The following is a 17,142-nucleotide window of genomic DNA, read 5'->3' on the forward strand; positions in this document are numbered from 1 at the left end:
CCCTGGATTGAGGACCTAGACCTCTATTAATGCAACCCAAGAATACCTGCACTTTTACAACCGCATGTCTGAGCTGAGCTGACTGTGAGCTGCAATCCCTAGGTTGCTCCTGTGCAACTCCTCAGCACAAGTTGCTGCCAGGTCTGACCTGCCTTGTGGCTACTGAGGCTGGGAAGACAAGTCACTGTCACTCACCCTCTGCAGTGAAGCTGCAGTGATGCTGCAGTGAGAGCCCCCACTTCTACCCGTGGACCCCTGGATCCTCCTGGCTGTGACCCGGTCACCAAACCGTCCTGTCAAACTCTGTAGCCACTTAACTCTGAGGAAGGCAGTGTGAGCGTGTGAGAAGGATCTCCCCTGGGGGGGCCGGGGGGTGGTCAAGCCAGGGGTCAGGAGGTCTGGGTTCTGATACCTGCTTTTCACCATCCCCCACCTCCCCATCACATCCCCAGTCATGAGATAAGAGACTGGACAAAGGGGTCGGTCCCCTCCCTCCCCCAAGGAGGCTCACCAAATAATCCCTGGGAGGCAGGGCCCTAATACCAGGGAGGTGCAAGCTTCCTGAGGACCACTTTCCCCACTCAGAATCCAGACCAATAGATCCGGCATTGGCCGAGGAACATCCAACACGTGCTGCTGGCACAGTAGTCTCTGTGCTCATGGTTGAGTCATCCGCCCCCTCCCAAGTGACCAGGGGCCAGACTCAGGCCACCACTCTGCAGTTAACATTTCCAGCAGGACCCAGACTTAGAGCCGATTTACCCTTTGCTCCTTCTTAACCCAAAGGAAATTGCCTTTCGCGTACATCAACTTTCTAATTAGCAGATGGGATGACCGAGATCTTAAGGATAATTAGGGGGAGGTCTGTCTTTTCCCAAACTCCCCGCTGTCCCCTCCTCCCCAGGCCCGCCCCTGTCTGGAGGCTTCCTCTAATTTGGAGCCACTTAGAAAAGACAAGGAAGTCTTTAAAGCTAAGAAGAATGTCTCCCAGGATGCCTCCTGCCTGTTTTATAGCAGCGGCCAAGAGGGCCGGCCAGTGTGCTCGATCTGCAGAAGCATGGGAGAGGCACCCGTTCAAGGGGCCTGTGGCCACAGCATCCTGCTATAAAAATAGCTGCAGGTTTGAAGGCTGCAGGAGGAGAAAGGACAGGATTCTTCTGCTCAGTGTGCCGAGTGACCCTAAACCAAGAGAAGAGGGAGCCCCAAGCCCGGTCTGGGAACTCTGTGCTGGGTCCTGCTTGGGCCCTCGAGGTCACCTCTCGATGGTCGGGATGCCACCTCTGAACAGCCCTGCCCCCTCTGCTCCCCTCTCCCGCTGGACCCCGGCCCCTCCCACTTGGCCCTTCATATCTGAGCAACTCCGTGGGTGCCCCAGGACACCCACACCTTATCTGCCCTCCACCCAGAGCAGTGACCTCTCCCACTGCGTCCCCCTCATCCTTCAAGGCCCAGTTCATTGGGTCCCAGCCCATAATGTCCCCTCTGAACGGGTGGATGTTGGCACTTTTTGTCTGGTCCCCTCACTCTCAGAGCCACACCTGTTTTGTTCAGCGCTGTGCCCAGCACCCAATAAATAATTGATGAGTGAATGAAGAAACTCAGCGTACATTGTCTGACTGGGTTACTACAATGACCCAAGCCCAGGAATTGTCAAGGATGAGTTCTTAGTCCCCCAGAACACCCAGTGGAGGGCCACAGTAGACAATCAATGAGCATTTGCCAATTTGAGTTGCCTTTGCTTGGGAAGTGGTGAGCTCCCCATCACAGGTGGTAATGCAAGCAACAGCCACTTGATGGGGAGGTTGCAAAAGACACCTAGCATCTAGCAGGGTCGGACTCAGAGGGCTGATGGTTCCCTCCATGCTCCCATAGGCCAGGTGAGTGGAAGCCTCTAGGTGGGGCAATGGTGGTGAGGGAAAAGCAGGTGGTCCTTGCTCTGCGGAGTATAGGTTGGAGATAGACAGTGACTCCAGTCAGGGAGGGGAGGGGTCATGTGACTTGGGCAAAGGCTTGGAGGAAGGAAAATGAAGGAAGGATTTGGAAAGCACTGGAGGTCAAGGTGGTGGCTGGCTGGGGCGGTGGGGACAGTATCCAAGGGCAGTGGGCCTGGGAGGGCAGGGGACAGCCTGCTGTTCACAAGGAGTTAGTGGTGAGAGGTTAGGGGTAAAGTCACCTGCCCCAGCTTGCTCTCATGTGGTCTGGGTGACAGCTGTCACCCTGCAGGGGGCTGGCCTTGTCCTAAGGCAATTGGTCTCTTTCAAGTTCCCATCCTGGCTTGGTCACCCCTGAGACTTCCGGTTGCCCTCTGGAAAGTGGGGTGCTCTTCACAAGCGTCTAAGTCCTCTGACTCCCTGGGGCCCACCTGAAATTCCAGTTCCGAGACTAATCGCTCCTGGAGGCACCTGGCTGGGAGCACAAACCCCTCGGGGGTCTCTCTGACCCCAACAGCTGGCCGTCTCCCAGTGGTCAGCCGAGCCAAACAATGTGACCTGGTGATGGCAACAGACTCGCCGTAGCCCCCTCAGGCTGATGGGGGACTGCGGTGGTAAGTTTCATCAAGAATTCCATCCAGGGGCTTCCCTGGTGGCACAGTGGTTAAGAATCCCCCTGCCAAAGCAGGGGACACGGGTTCGAGCCCTGGTCTGGGAAGATCCCACGTACCGCGGAGCAGCTAAGCCCGTGCACCACAGCTACTGAGCCTGCGCTCTAGAGCCCGTGTGCCACAACTACTGAGCCCGCGTGCCTAGAGCCCGTGCTCCGCAACAAGAGAAGCCACCGCAATGGGATGCCTGCGCACCGCAACAAAGAGTAGCCCCCGCTCACCGCAACTAGAGAAAGCCCGCACGCAGCAACGAAGACCCAACGCAGCCAAAAATAAAAATAAATTTATAAAAAAAAAAAAAAAAAAAAAGAATTCCATCCATGTGGGGGCTCTGCCGTCCAAACCGGGCCAGTGACTCCTTCCCAGGGCACTGGGCTGCCTGATGGCCGCTTCCAAGCAGCCAGCTTGCTGGCACCATTTCTCAGATGGGGAAAACTGAGGGTCTGTGTGTTGCTGAGAGAGAGTCCCACAGCGAGGGTAGAACTCAGAGCTTCTTTTTCCCAGGACCGCTGCATGCTCCCCACATCTCCCCCTACTCCCCTCCACCCCAGGGACAAGTGTTTCCCGACCATCTCTCCTTGGGGGTTTCCACGGTCTCCACCAGATTTCTGACTAGCTCTTCCTGCTTTCATAATATGAAGGAGGAGGCAGCCGGGGAAGGAAACAACGGGGACTCATTTACTCAGCACTCGTAAGTTCTGTTGTGACTCACTCCGAGTTCCATTGTGATTCCCTCTTGCATTTCCCTCCTCCTGGCAGGCTGGGCGGCTCTCCGAGTGCTCCGGACTGTCCTGGGCCCTCAGGAGCCCCTGCATTGTCCTGAGCAGTGATCCCCAGAAGCAGGCGCTCAGGGGCATCCAGGCCTTGCATATGGACACCTCCGGCCAGCAGGAAGCAGGGGTGGAAGCCACGGATGGCATCATCTCTCCCCGCTCAGCAAGCCCAGAGCCAGGAGGCCCCAGGCCCAGGCTCATGGACCAGGCCAGGAAAGGCTGCTGCCAGAGCTGGCGTGGACAGTGGCCACCTGCCCCTCCACTCAGGCCCAGAAAGGGGCAGGCGCCTGCCGTGCCCACACTGCTCGTCTCCCACAGTGAGCGGAGATGGGGCTGGGACTGGAATCCTGGCTCCTGTGGCCAGAGCCAGTTTCCCTTCTCCCTGACCTGCTGAACACCTGTAGCCCCGTGTGGTTGGTCCCTCTGCCAGGGGGCAGCGTGGCAGGGCCTGGCCCCAGCTCAGGGCGGGAGATTCCATCACAGTCCTCGGGGAGGTCAGAGGGGCTGGTCAGAGTCAGCTGGTCCAGGATGGCTCGGGGAGGGGAACGTCGCAATGGGCACAACCTTCTGGAACCACTAGAAAGGAGCCCTCGTCCTGCCACCACTACTTATCAGCCTGGGTGAGTGACTTAACCCATGTGTGCCCCAGTTTCCTCACCTGGAAAATGGGGTAAAGGAGTCCATGTGAAGACACAAGTTTTAGGATGTAGCCTGACTTGCTGTGTTTCATAAACGTCAGCTACTCTAATTGTTTTCGTTATCATCACATTCCCTCCCCCAAGACAGGGGATCAGCCGTACCGGGGCCTGGAGGCCTAAGGCCAGCTCCAGGGACAGTTAAGCTGTCCTGTGCCTGGGGCCAGGTGGGCCCACAGCCTGAGCCCAGCACTGCCGGCCCTGGCAGCCCATCAGACATGGTGGCCCCAGGTGGGGGCCGACTTGGCTGGACGGACTGGGCAGCCGGGCTGCTTTGGACACACGGGGCCCCTGCCAGGGGCAGGTGCAGGCTCGGCTTGTCACATGAACTGGAGAATTCTCGGGCTGGCCCAGGCCTAGTGGGGACGGGCTACGTCCCAATATGTGTGTGGCCACAGTGGATGGGCATGTGATTTCTCAATTCTCCTTCATCAGAGTCACCTCCCTTTTTCTTGTTTGTCTCTTTGCTCTTTCAACTCCCTGGACTATTTTCGATGCCCTGAGGGGGCCCAGGCTGGGGTGGGTAATGGTGGCCGTAGTCCTACTGGTTGAGGGGTCCCTGTGGGCCAGGCTGATGCAGAAACCCTCCCCATGGGCTGACCAGACAGAGTCACGGGCTCCCCGCTTTTCATATGAGAGGACCGAGCCTTCTGGAGGATGGTGTCCCACCGAGAGTCACACAGCTCGAGGGGTCAGGCCACGGTGCAGCCCTGAGTTTCCCCAGCTGGCGTGGGTGGCCCTGCCTTGGGAGCTCTCCTGAACTTGCATGGCCCAGGGCCAAGTCTTCCCAGCTGGCTCCAGGCCTCAACTTACCGTGTGTCCTCAGCCAGGAGCCCCTTCCTGGGCCTTTGTCCCTTGGCTGCAGAGATCCTGTTGGCCCCGCACTGGTGGAGATCCTTGTGGTTTGGACGGTCTCTGGATCCCACAACTCCACCCACTCTCAATGGCCCCTGACAGGTGCCTGGCAGGGAGGCCCCCTTCCTGTCCTTTGTCACCTTCCAAACTGTTGTCCGGACCTGGAGCACTATTTAAAGAGCTGTCGCCGAGCTCCCCCAGCCCTGCTGCAGCTCGAGGGAGCCATCCAGACCATGGTAGGCTGGTGCTGCCCCGCCTCCTGACCTTGACCTCATCCTGTGACCTTGACTTCATTTGTGATTCTGACCCTTACCTCATTGCCTGAACTCACCCTGACCTTGACCTTGTCTCTCTCACTGACATCCTTGACCTTGACCTGATGTTGTGCCTGTCCTGACCTTTTCTTCACCCTTGATGTCATCCCTGCACCCGGCCAGTCCATCCTTGTGGGTCCTGATTTGGGTCTCTGCCTTCCTGGACTCGGTGGGGGCTGCCGAGGTGAAAGCTGGGGCGGGGGGCGAGGAAGAGGAGGGTGGAGGGGGACAGAGTGGGCCAGGCTTGGAGGTTTCAGGGAAAAGTGGGGCTCTGATCTCACTAAGAGAACATGTTTCCTATGGGGGCCGGGGTCACTATTCCAGGACAGCCTGGGTCCTATGGAGCCTGGCATGGGGGCTGCTGGCCTTGCTGTGGGGTCCTTCAGGCCATGTGGGGTCTGCCCTGCCACCTTCCCCTTGCCCTGTGCTCCAGCCCCTCGGGTCTCCCTGCAGGCTCTCAATGGTGCTGTTCTTTCATGTCCCTGTCTCACTCACCCTCATCAGTCCCTCCTGGCCTGAGAACTCTGTCAAGCCTCAGCTCAGAAGCCACCTCCTCCAGGAGGTCTGCCGTGAGTACCCCAGCGGTACAGAGGCTCCTCTGTGTTCTCAGCATCTTCCCTCCCTCCATCACCCTCTACTGATTGTCTGTCTCCCAGCCGGACTGTGAGCCCCTTGGGGACAAGGACCAGGCCTGATTCAGCTCTAGGTCCCTGGGATTGGGCACAGGGCCTGGCTGGAGGTCAGCAGATACCTAATACATGTCCGGATGCTTTGAGGGAGACGTTATCTCGGTTTTATAAACGAGGCTCAGGGCAGAAAACTGATTTTCCTAACATCACAGAGGCTGTGATAGCAAAGCCAGGATGAGAACTCAGGCCTGGGTGACGCCCTTCTGCCCTGAGATGTTCCCTTCAGCGGATTTTTATTTTTTAGAGGCACATTATAAAAGGGAATTTCCAAGACAGCTGGGCTGGAAAGGGTCCTGGCTAGGAGATCAGAAGCCCGGTCAGGGCCCTGGGCCTCAGGTTTGCCTGTGCAGTAGGAGAAAACAACCCCTTCCTTCCTTGCAAGGTTCTAGAACAGGGTCTGTCACACAGTAGGGTGACGTTTCCCCCAGATGGACTTGAAAGGCTGGGGCGAGACAAGGATGGGGGATGCCGTGGCCGAGGGCAGGTCTGAGGAGAGAAAAGGCAGCATATTCCACAGACGGAAGTGATTGCTTTTTATTAACCAGAAGGAAATGTATATGTAATTATGTGAGATGTATTCCACAGGGAGGTTCTTTTCTTTATGATGTCTGAAGGGATTTATAAATATTACAGGGGTTTTACAGCATCATAACGTCCTGGCCACCCTGCCAGCCCCCTTTCAAAGGATTAGTGGAGACAAAGGACCCAGTAAAAGCTAATTATAAGTCAGCCGGGCACTGCGGCTCCTGAAGTGAGCCCAGGAACCCAGGGGAGTTGGGGGCAAGTGCGGGGGTGGGGACATTGGGCGGGCGGACAGGAGTGAGCCGGGGGGAGGGGAGACCACAGAGGCGCTGGGGGCGGGCACGGGGGCGCCGGGGAAGCCTGGGTTCTGGGGTGGGGTAGACAGGGGCTGGGCACAGAGGGTGGAAGGGGCTGAGATGGAGGCCCAAGCTGGGTGTGGGGACGCCCACGTCTGTGGGGGGTCCTCTTCCACCTCCTCCTTTGTGAAGTCCCGGCTGTCCTTTCCCCCCATCACAAGCCAAGTCTGGGGCTCCTTGCACATGGGGACCTTAGTGATGGCTGCTGAGAGAAAGGTCCCATGGAGGGGTTTGGGAACGGAGAGCTTTCAGCAAATGCCCAGTACTGGACGACTCTCAGGCACCATGACATCCGGAAAGAAACACACGGAGGCAGGAAGTCTGGCCAGAGACCCTCCACGTGGGTGGTCACCTGCTCTGCCTGCTGCCCTGAGATATGCCCTGAGCTCTGGGCAGCTATTTCCAAACCAATCCCTGATCGGAGCCAGGCCCTGGGTGGGGGAGGGGAGCCCAGAGGCGGGACAGACACAGGGAGATATGGCAGGACAGTGTGCTACGGGCTACAGGGTGTGGAAACCCAAGACTGGTGGGGAGGGGCAGAGGGGATGGGGGAGCTCTAAGTTGGCCTTGGGTCAGGGTTAGTCAGGGAAGGCTTCTCAGAGGAGGAGGCGGAGGAGTTGAGCCTGAAGGATGAGGATTCATCCCGATGGAAGGCAGGGAGGGTGTCCCAGGTAGTGGGAATGGCAGGAGCAAACGTTGGGAGAGAAGGAAGCTCAAAGCAAGTGGGGGGGGACCCAGGTCGCGGGGGGCGGGGGGGAGGCGGATGCTCTGGGAGAGGGACAAGGGACAGACCTCGCAGGGCTAAGGGATCTGGGTGTTACCCTGAACACCGGGGAGGGTGGCAGGAGAGGAGGGCCCCCACGTGGCGGCTGGTGCTAGAAAAGACGCCCCTCTCTGCTCCGCATCCTGGGCACTGACCTCCTGCATTCTGGAGTCAGGGGCCTGTCGGGGAAGCAGCAGGTAGCCCCGCGGGGTAGGCGCTCTGTTGGCTTCTTGCCGGCAAGAAGAAGCAGGGAAACGCCCTGCTTCTCTGCCAGGCTTCATGAGGAGCCTGGTCTGTCTGCTGGGGTCCGTGGGGGCGGGCAGTGTGGTTCAGGAGATGAGCCCTGAGGGGTGGGTGGGGCGAATGGGGGACCTCCCCAGGAAGGGGCTTCTGTAAGGCCTCCCCTGGAACCTCACAGGCACCCAGAAGAGCCCGGAAAAGAGCAGAGGGTGGAGCCAGCTCCAACGTCTTCTCCATGTTCGATCAGTCCCAGATCCAGGAGTTTAAAGAGGTTGGTCAGCCTCCCCCAGGGCCGTTGGGAGGGTTACAGGAATGCACGGAAAGCTCTTAGGGAGCCGGCAAGGCGTGGGGTCAGCCCTCAGTCCCTGGGGGGTGGTGACATCACTATCCTTAGAGGCTGCCATGCTATAGCTTAAACTCTGGAGATGTGACGAGCTGTCCTCGGGCAGCCCCTACCCCTCTCTCCCTGAGCCTTTGCTTGCTGTGTGACCTAGGGCAAGCCCTTCCTCTCTCCGAGCCTCAGTTTCACTCTCTGTAAAACGGGGTTGCTGGGAGCATGATATGAGGGAGGGGCAAGAAGCCCCAGCACGTGCTGGCGCACAGTAGGAGCCCAGGGCAGGTTAACCATCACTCTCATGCTGGTGTCATGCTGAGCTGGGTGACCGGGTGGCCAGAGGGCCTGTATTGAGGTTGCCCAGGCAACAGTGGTTGGGAGGACAACCCCTTGCAGGGACGGGGGATCTCTCTGGGGAGGGGGCCTGGGCTTGGGCAGGTGGGCGGGCGGCTGCTCAGTGCCCGTGTCTCTGCCAGGCTTTCACCATCATGGACCAGAACCGGGACGGCTTCATCGACAAGGAGGACCTGAGGGACACCTTTGCTGCCCTGGGTGGGTGACCAGCAGCCGGAGGCTTGGGGACTGGGGGCGAGCCGAGCCCTGGCCATCCAGAAAGAGTGGGCAGCTGGGGGCAGGCCAGGGCTGTTGGCGCAGGGGGTGTGAGGGGCTGGTGTTCTCTGGGGGTGCCGAGGAGGAGCGGCTACCGCCTGGCAGGTCAGGGGAGACTCCCAGGTGTTAGAGGAGGACTGGCCAGGGGAGGGAGGGGGGCATTTCAGGGGCAGTAGTGGCCCGTGCAAAGACTGGGAGTGGGAGGGGGAGGGGTCAGCAGAGCAGGGGAGACACAGGGGGTGGGGAAGAGGCTGGAGATATGCAGGGGCGGGACTCGGGTTACCGGGCGGTCTTCAGCTGCCAGCGAGGCTTTTGCCTTCTCTGAGGGCCCAGGGATGGGCCTTAAGCCTGGATGGGGACGCTGGGGTTGGGGGACAGGGGCATAACCAACTCACTTCCGGACTGAGCCTTAAGCTCCCAGAGATCTGGATGTCCACTGGGCTCGTGAGGAACCCGAGTCCCCGTCTCCAGGCAGCCAGTGCATCCCTCCCGGGGCACCTGAGCCCTGAGGCCCAGGTCTTCCACCCCTGTGTGCCTCAGCTTCAGCTTCTTTGGGTCTCAGTTTCCTCATCTGTAAAATGGGGATAACCACCAACTTGCTCTCCTTTCCAGGGAGGCTGAGGTGGTGGCAGGGGGGTGGTGAAGCTGGGGGCAGTCCAGTGCTGGCCATGGCTGAATGTGCCTCCGTCCCGAGGTCCCCCAGCAGGTGGGCAGGGTCTTAGGGCTGAGTGGGGGGCGGGTGAGATGGTAGGGCTGGGGGATTCTGCAGGATGCTCCCTGGTCCCGAGCTCTTGGGCTGCCTGCAGGCAGGGTCACCTCTGACCCTCCTTGTACTCCTGGGTGTCTCCCCCAGGTCGCATCAATGTAAAGAACGAGGAGCTGGAGGCCATGGTGAAGGAGGCCCCTGCGCCCATCAACTTCACCGTCTTCCTGACCATGTTTGGGGAGAAGCTGAAAGGTGATTGAGGCCCCAGGGGGCCCTGGGGAGGGGATGGGCGAGGGGGTGTGTGTAGGCAGGGCCCTGTGTGCTGACGTACCCCCCACCGATGCACACCACAGCTAGGAGCATGGTGCAGCCCCAGACACCAGCCCCCGGGGCACACACACCAGACCCTGCCTCAGCTTCCACCTCTGTATCACAGAGTGGGGTGAATGTAATGACCCCCAGTTTGCAGGGCTGTGAGGCGCCCAGCGGGACAGTTTGCGAGGAAGCCCTTTGCGCACCATCAGGATAATGCCCCAGCCACAGCCCCACCTTCCTAGCCCTGGGCTCATCTTGCCTGTTCTGCCTTACCACCCGCTGCTGACAGGAGAAGGTGGTATGGGGGAGGGGGTTCTGGAAACTTCTGTGGCCAACCCCAGTACAGGATGGGCTTCTCCTCCAGGGAGAGGATCAGGGGCCTCATTCGTGAGTGAGGAGACCCAGGCTCAGACGGGTCACCACACCTGCTCCAGGTGTCCCAGCATCGAAGTGGCAGGGATGGAACTGTAACCCCGACGCTGGCTCTAACCACTGCACTCCCCTGAGACGCAGCATCAGGCCGGGCTGGGGTTCCGTGGTCAGAAGGAAGGGCCAGCCTGGGCTGCGGCTGCCCTTGCGGGGTGGGTCTCATCGTCATCCCATGCTCAGGCGGCCCCTGCCTGATACCCTCCCCTGGCGCCTCGGCTACAGCTGGGCTTAAGACCTGGTCTCCCACTGACCCCCAGGGTGACCTTGAGCAAGGCTTATCTGCTCTTTGCACCTCAGTTTTTTTGTTTTTTTTTTAAATTTATTCATGGCTGTGTTGGGTCTTCGTTTCCGTGCGAGGGCTCTCTCCAGTTGTGGCAAGCGGGGGCCACTCTTCTTCGCGGTGCGTGGGCCTCTCACTATCGCGGCCTCTCCTGTTGTGGAGCACAGGCTCCAGATGCGCAGGCTCAGCAATTGTGGCTCGCGGGCCCAGTTGCTCCGCGGCATGTGGGATCCTCCCAGACCAGGACTCGAACCCGTGTCCCCTGCATTGGCAGGCAGATTCTCAACCACTGCGCCACCAGGGAAGCCCTGCACCTCAGTTTTTTTGTCTGTAAAATGGGGTTTGTGTTAGTTTCCTGAGGCTGCTGTAACAGATGACCACGAACTTGATGGCTCAAAAAAACCAGCATTGTATACTCTCAGTTCTGGAATCCAGAAATCCGAAATCTGTCAGGCCAGGCTCCCTGAGAGGCTCCAGGGGAGAACCCGTTCTTGACCTTTTCCGGCTTCTGGTGGCTGCTTTGCTCCCATCTCTGCCTCTGTGGTCATACTGCCCCCTCCTCTTCTGTCTCCCTCTGCCTCACTTTTGTAAGGACACTTGTTATTGGATTTAGGGCCCACCCGGATAAGCCAGGATGATCACTCCATCTCAAGAGCCTTTCCTTACATCTACGGAGGCCCTTTTGCCAAGTGACATTTCCAGGTCCTGGGGATGAGGACCTGGGTATATCTTTTGGGGGCCACCACTAAACCCACGACAGCCTGGTGTTTTCCAGCTGACAGAGAAGTGCCCTCAGGCCCACCTCTGGGCAGCTGTTCAGGGTTATTCCTGGGACCATGGCCACCTCCTTGAAGAGCACAGAAGTCCAGGGGGCAGGGCAGGGGTACACTCCCAGGCAAAGACATGCGTGACTCCAGCCACGACTTTAAAGCCAGTCCTGGAGCTCGTGTCCGTCCACAGCTGAGCTAAGAGCTCTGACCCAGGGCTGCAGCTTTTTCTCATTTTCGCAGGGGTTCCGGGGCTGGAGCTCCAGCTGAGCCTGTCATGCAAACTTGGCTGAGCCTGGGATGGGGACAGGAGCCGGGGGGCTGGGCAGGCACCACCTCGTCCCTCTAATTGGGACAAGGACACTGTCATGAGGTTCCCAACAGCAATGAGGGGAAGCAGTCTCTCTGCAGCCCATTTGATGAGGTTTGCCGTCTGCAGAGCAGAGGCCCATTCTGGGAGGAGAGAGGGGAGGACCGGGTGCGGTAAATGTCCAGCCACGGGGCCTGAACCCAGGGCAGCTGGTCCACGTGCAGCCTGTCCTGAGGAAGGCAGGCTGGAGCCAGGCTGCCCCGGCACGGAGGTCTCTCCGGAGACCCTGGGAGGCAGAGATTGCACAGCCGTGCCCCAACCATAATCCAGTGGCCACCCCTTCTCCTCCTGCAAGGCCAGGCTGTGACGGACCCTGGACTGAGCCTCTGGCCTGGGCACACTGGCTCCCTGCCACCCTACCTAGAGGAAGCCCATGGCTCTGCCTCTAGGAGCTCCCAGGCTGGCAAGGCCAGCACTGAGCCCGGCCCAGTCACTCAGGGCCAGTCTCAGAAATGTTGAGCGACTCAGACTTCATCCTGTCCTGGATGATCCTGATTGTGGGGACACAGCTGCCCCTGACCCAGTCTGATGGGGGAGACACAGATGACCCTGACCCGGTTTGATGGAGGAGACACAGCTGGCCCTGACCCAGTCTGATGGAGACACAGATGACCCTGACCCAGTCTGATAGGGGGGACACAGCTGGCCCTGACCCAGTCTGAGAAACAGGAGCACAGCGTGGCAGAACAAGAAGGGGGCTCTGGAGGTTCAAGGAGTTGGCTTCACACCCTTCCTCCCCTTATAGCTGGAGACCTCAGGCAAGTAACAGAGCCTCTCTGAGCCTGAGTTTCCTCTTTGACAAACTGGCGCATCAGGACCTACCACAAGGGGTGTGCTGGAGTCCCACAGGGTACAATGCCGAAGCTGCAGGATGGACTTGGCACAGAGCACTCAGATGTGTCTGTGGCCGTAATAATGTTGGTCAAGACCTTTACCATTAATGACCCTTTATCTTAACTGATCCTGGGAGGCGGGCAGCAAACCCCGCCCTTGTCTCCATTTCACCAATGACACAGCTGAGCCTTAAGAAGGAAGGGGACATCCCCTGGTTCCACAGTGAGAAGGGAGGGCAGTGTGATGGGGGGAAGAGCACCAGGTAAGGGTCACCAGGCCACCTGCTGTCATTCACACAGTCCCTGAGACCTTGGGTGAGACCCTTCCTCTCTCTGGGCCTCAGTTTCCCCATCTGTACCAGCAGGGGCCTGGGTATTTAATCCCATTGTGTTAGTAGAACCCTTTCTTCTAATGACATCTTTCGCCAAAGCCCACACTATAAAAGTGATAAAACCAGAACTGCTCTGGATGCACTCTGCCTCTCCCGTCCCCCCACCCTCACTCCCACAAACCTGTGGACCCACCTGCCCCGCCTCTGGCCTGGACAACCTCTCAGACTCCTCCAATGCCAGAGTCCCCACCTCCAGCCCCCAAGTAAAAGCTCTTTCTCCTCCATCCATAGCCGAATCACATAGCATCGGTTGTGAGAACTTGGACAAGTCACTTAACCTCTCTGAGCCTCAGTTTCTTCATCTGTAAAATGGGACCAGTGGGCAGGAGGGTTAAGCACATAGTAAACGCCTAGTAGGCCTTTCCAGGTGCATCTGTGCAGGCTGATTGTTACTATATGCAGAGCCCTTGGCTATTATTACTGTTCCTTGTTTCTCTGAAACATCCCTTCTCTGGCCTCACTGTGGACTAAAGCTGGGGAGGAAGCTCCCTGAGCCCTTGGCCTCTGTAGGGGCCACGGGACCTGCCCCACCCCCAGCCGCTGCCTGGCCTCTTCATCCTGACGCTCCCCCTGCCTGTGTGTGCTGCTTCTAGGTACGGACCCGGAGGAGACCATTCTCCACGCCTTCAAGGTTTTCGACACTGAAGGGAAAGGTTTCGTCAAGGCTGATTTGTAAGTCTCCTCTGCCTTCTCTCCCCAGAGTCTCAGGTGATAGATGGACTGGGGTCGGGTCAGGGTGGGTCGCAGCCCGGTCTCCTGTCCTGCCTGGAACTCAGGCATCTCAGGCAGCTTCCAGACAGGAGGCAGGAGGCCGCTACCCTGCCCAGTTCAGCCGTTACTAGATGTCCCTTCCCCTCTCTGGGCCTCGGTGTCCCCATCTGTGTGGATGTGTATGGGGAACATGGGGTCCGCAGGCGAGGGCTTCCCAGTAGCGAGGGAGGAACGGGTGGGGGTAGAGGTGGGCCCTGAAGGAAGACTAAGGATCGCCCTGGCTGGAGCAGAGAGGGCATGTTTGGGGTTGGTGAGGAGGAACGGGCTGTGGCTGGGGGTGGGAGGGGAGGCTGGGGTGGGGTGGGGTGGGCGGGGGGGGTGCAGGCAGCACAGAGAGGAAAGCAGGGCCTGTGTGGGGTAGCCCTGGACCTTGAGTCTGCCCTGGGGGCATGGGAAAGCCTAAGAAGCAGTTAGGCAGGGGCAACATGGAGGCCAGCCTGGAGGAGGAGAAGAGAGGGTTGCAGCCGCCACAAGGGTCTTGGCCATCGGGATGGAGGCGAGTGGATGGGTGAGTGAAATACAAGAGGCCAGCACCAATGGGATCCAGGGTGTTGGGAAGAGGACTGGGCCAGATGTTAGCCAGGGCCCGAGTGGATGTGGGCATGGAGGCGGAGCCATGGGAAGGAACCAGCTCAGCTGGGGCTGCAGAGAGAGTGAGGTGGCCGTGGGCAGCTGTCCGGCCGCCACTGGGCTGGCATCACTGACGGAGGGAGCGCTAATGCCTGCTATGCCTGGGAGCCTCAGCCCGGGGAGAGCACAGGGCAGACAGCCAAGACTTGCGGGCCGGGGCGGGCCGGGCAGAGGCAGCCTGTCCAGGGGCTGAGACACTGAGCCGACCTCTGAGCTGTCCCTTCAGGGCCTCCAAGGCCTCCCTGGGCCTGTGGGTGACCCTGGGCAGGCAAGATTTCTTCCTTAGTCACAGGCTTCACGACCAATTACTGTGAGGCTTGAGGCCTCGGCTGGAGGCTGATTTTGCTTTCTATTCAATATTAGCACAGCACGTGATGGAGGTGGGGTGGGAGCGGGCAGCAGGGCAGGGAGGAAGAGAGGAGGGTCTATCTTGTCTCTCAGACGTTCTTACAGCCCCTCACCCCCCAGAGTTTTGAGCCACACTCTCCTCAGGGGTCGGGGAGGGGTTCCCGAGGTTCCCGAGGGTTTCTTCAGGCTGCAGCCCTCTCCTTCACCCCTCCCTCAGAGTCCGGGTTCCCACCCCCATCTTGGAGACCTAGGGAGGCACTGGGGGAACCCCCCAGGGTGGCCCGAACCCACCCCTCTACTGCCACCCACCTTCCCTCCCACTAGAGCAAAGTCAGGGCTGGGAGGAACCCTTTGGAGACCCAGTTTGGGAACCGCAGGCGCCATCCCCAGGCTATGGGATCTGAAAGACATGGCTGCCTGCCAGGCAGGCCACAGAGGAAGCTCTGGTTGAAAGAGAGTCTGTGAAAAGTCCCCAGCGTGGAGAGATGGAAACTGTGACTGTCCGGTAGTAACATAAACAGTGGAAAATGTGCGTCGGTCTGGAGCAGGGCGGTGGCTGCCGGCGCCACAGGGCACATGGGTGCTCAGGGCTCTGCTCAGCCCTCTGGTCCCACCCCTGCCCTCTGCACCCCCTGAGAGCTCTATGGAGCCCTCTGAGCTCCTGCGGGCACCAATCCCTCCCCCACAGCCTCAAATGCCCCACCTCTGGCCATTCCTCCAGGCCCCGGGCAGCTCTGGCCCCTGTGGGCAGCTGCTCTTCTGGACCACCCAGGGGGACAGGCCCCACCCTGCTGCTGCACATCAGTACCCCTCCCGAGCCTCAGTTTCCCTCTCTGTAAAAGGGGGATAATAGTACTCACTTCCCAGGGCTGTGAGGAGCAAAGGAGACCTGGGCAGGCGCAGGAGGACACGGACCTGGGTAGCCTTCCTGCCCCTTGGCTGAGTGCAAGCACCTTGCACGCTCCAAAGCACCTTACAAATGTCAGCAAAAATCATAAGCTGAAGAAGCAGTGCGTCTAGAACCAGGGCAAAGAGGCTCCCCTCAGCGACCTAGAGGTTGATCATTAGTGCACGATGGGACATCAGAGTGGCCCCCACAGTCATGTCGGGGTCCCAAGCTCATTTCATTGGGTCCCCATCTGATGTGAAGAGGGGAGTCCACATTACAATGGAGGCTGAGAGCTGAAGTGGCCGCCCGAGGCCACACAGCCATCTGGGGGCTGTAGGGCCAGCCCTGGTTGGTGTCCTCCTGGGCCATCAGCCCCAGGATCCACGTGTCCACATAGAGTGGCCCTTACCCTGAATGTGACCCTTTCTCTCCCTTGAACAGCATCAAAGAGAAGCTCATGACGCAGGCAGACCGCTTCAGTGAGGAGGAGGTGAGTGCCGGCTTTTCAGGGCCTGGCCCAGCGCTGACAAGCATCTTCCTGGGAAGTGCTCCTTCTTTAGTGATCCGCTGAGATGATGTCCCCCTTGACTCCTAGGATGGGAACAAGGATGGGTGGGATCCTGGCCTGCTGGCCTGGCCTCTGTGGCCTCCACCCTGATGCCTCCCTCTCCAAAGAGGGGAGCGACATTCTGCCTAATGCCCTTGGGTGACCCCTGGCTCTGGCCCCCACCTCGGCCCTGGTTGAGGCTGACTCCCGGCTCTTTCCCCAGATCAAGCAGATGTTTGCTGCTTTCCCGCCAGATGTGTGTGGCAATCTGGACTATAGGAACCTGTGTTACGTCATCACGCATGGCGAAGAGAAGGACTAAAAGGGGACCACCGACGCCCACCCCCACTCCATACACACATTCAGAGGCAGCAAACACAGGGCCGGGGGTGGGGGAGAGGGGCGGCCGTTGAGGAGCCCCTGCAGCCAACATGTGTGTGCGCAAGGAAAAGGCTCCCTGGCCTGTGGGTCAGGGGCAAAGTAAGAATAAATAATGTAACAAGGTCTGAGGTTTTGTGATTAATGCTCCGGTTGGGGAGAAAGCTAAACATTCCTATGTTGTTGGTTTTTCCAAAGTTTTTACTTCCTGGCTTTGCTCAAATGTTCCTGATGAGCTGGTGTTTAGAACTAATTGACAGTTTTAATGATCCCCAGCTGGGGCACGGGACACTGCCTTCATTTATGAAGCCTTTATTGAGCACCTAGTGCGTGCCAGCCCTGGTGCCAGTCCCAGGGATGTGGAGATGAGCCAGCCCTGTCCCCGGGCTGAAAGATCATGCAGTGAGGGAGACAAGAACTGGGGTGGGGACACAGTGGGGAGGAGGTGGGAGCGGGCCAGGAGAGACCTGGCAGCTAGAAGCCAGACAGAGGCAAAAAAGGCGGTGGGGGGAGGGGGTGGGGGTGGATTCAAGGGATGTTTAAGGAAGAGGCAAAGATTTCTTGAACAGGGCACGCATAGCACCAACCATATAACAAAAGAGCAGAAACTGGACTTCAAATTGAAAACTTCCACTCAGCAAAAGACACCATGAAGGGCGTGAAAAGGCAAGCCCAGGCTGGAGAAGATATTGGCAACAATAGATATTGACAAAGATCTTAAATCCCGAATATACT

The 17,142-nt window shown here is 58.9% G+C and overlaps 1 protein-coding gene across 2 annotated transcripts; it reads left to right on the top strand.

Annotated features, from left to right (window-relative positions):
* The first annotated feature begins 3,252 nt into the window (after positions 1-3,252).
* On the top strand, positions 3,253-16,524 carry MYL10 (myosin light chain 10). Of its 2 annotated transcripts, none has more exons than XM_068565750.1 (7): positions 3,253-3,293; positions 7,988-8,080; positions 8,620-8,695; positions 9,606-9,710; positions 13,438-13,516; positions 15,924-15,972; positions 16,253-16,524. In XM_068565750.1, exons 2-7 carry the CDS (start codon positions 8,045-8,047, stop codon positions 16,349-16,351), a joined length of 444 nt encoding a protein of 147 aa, XP_068421851.1. In that variant the 5' UTR covers positions 3,253-3,293; positions 7,988-8,044; the 3' UTR covers positions 16,352-16,524. The 2 variants fall into 2 exon arrangements, with proteins under 2 accessions (XP_068421851.1, XP_068421850.1); XM_068565749.1 differs by lacking the exon at positions 3,253-3,293 and adding an exon at positions 7,686-7,766.
* The last annotated feature ends 618 nt before the right edge of the window (positions 16,525-17,142 follow it).

The sequence above is a fragment of the Eschrichtius robustus genome, chromosome 16 (genome assembly GCF_028021215.1).
Source record: "Eschrichtius robustus isolate mEscRob2 chromosome 16, mEscRob2.pri, whole genome shotgun sequence".
Taxonomy (NCBI): domain Eukaryota; kingdom Metazoa; phylum Chordata; class Mammalia; order Artiodactyla; family Eschrichtiidae; genus Eschrichtius; species Eschrichtius robustus.

What these genes read in the sequence shown, in the direction of transcription:
- MYL10 (XM_068565750.1), top strand. Translation starts at nt 8,045, where the DNA reads ATGTTCGATCAGTCCCAGATCCAGGAGTTTAAAGAG. An exon ending in AGATCCAGGAGTTTAAAGAG is followed by an intron (nt 8,081 to 8,619) that starts GTTGGTCAGCCT and finishes TGTCTCTGCCAG; the next exon opens with GCTTTCACCATCATGGACCA. An exon ending in GTTTGGGGAGAAGCTGAAAG is followed by an intron (nt 9,711 to 13,437) that starts GTGATTGAGGCC and finishes TGCTGCTTCTAG; the next exon opens with GTACGGACCCGGAGGAGACC.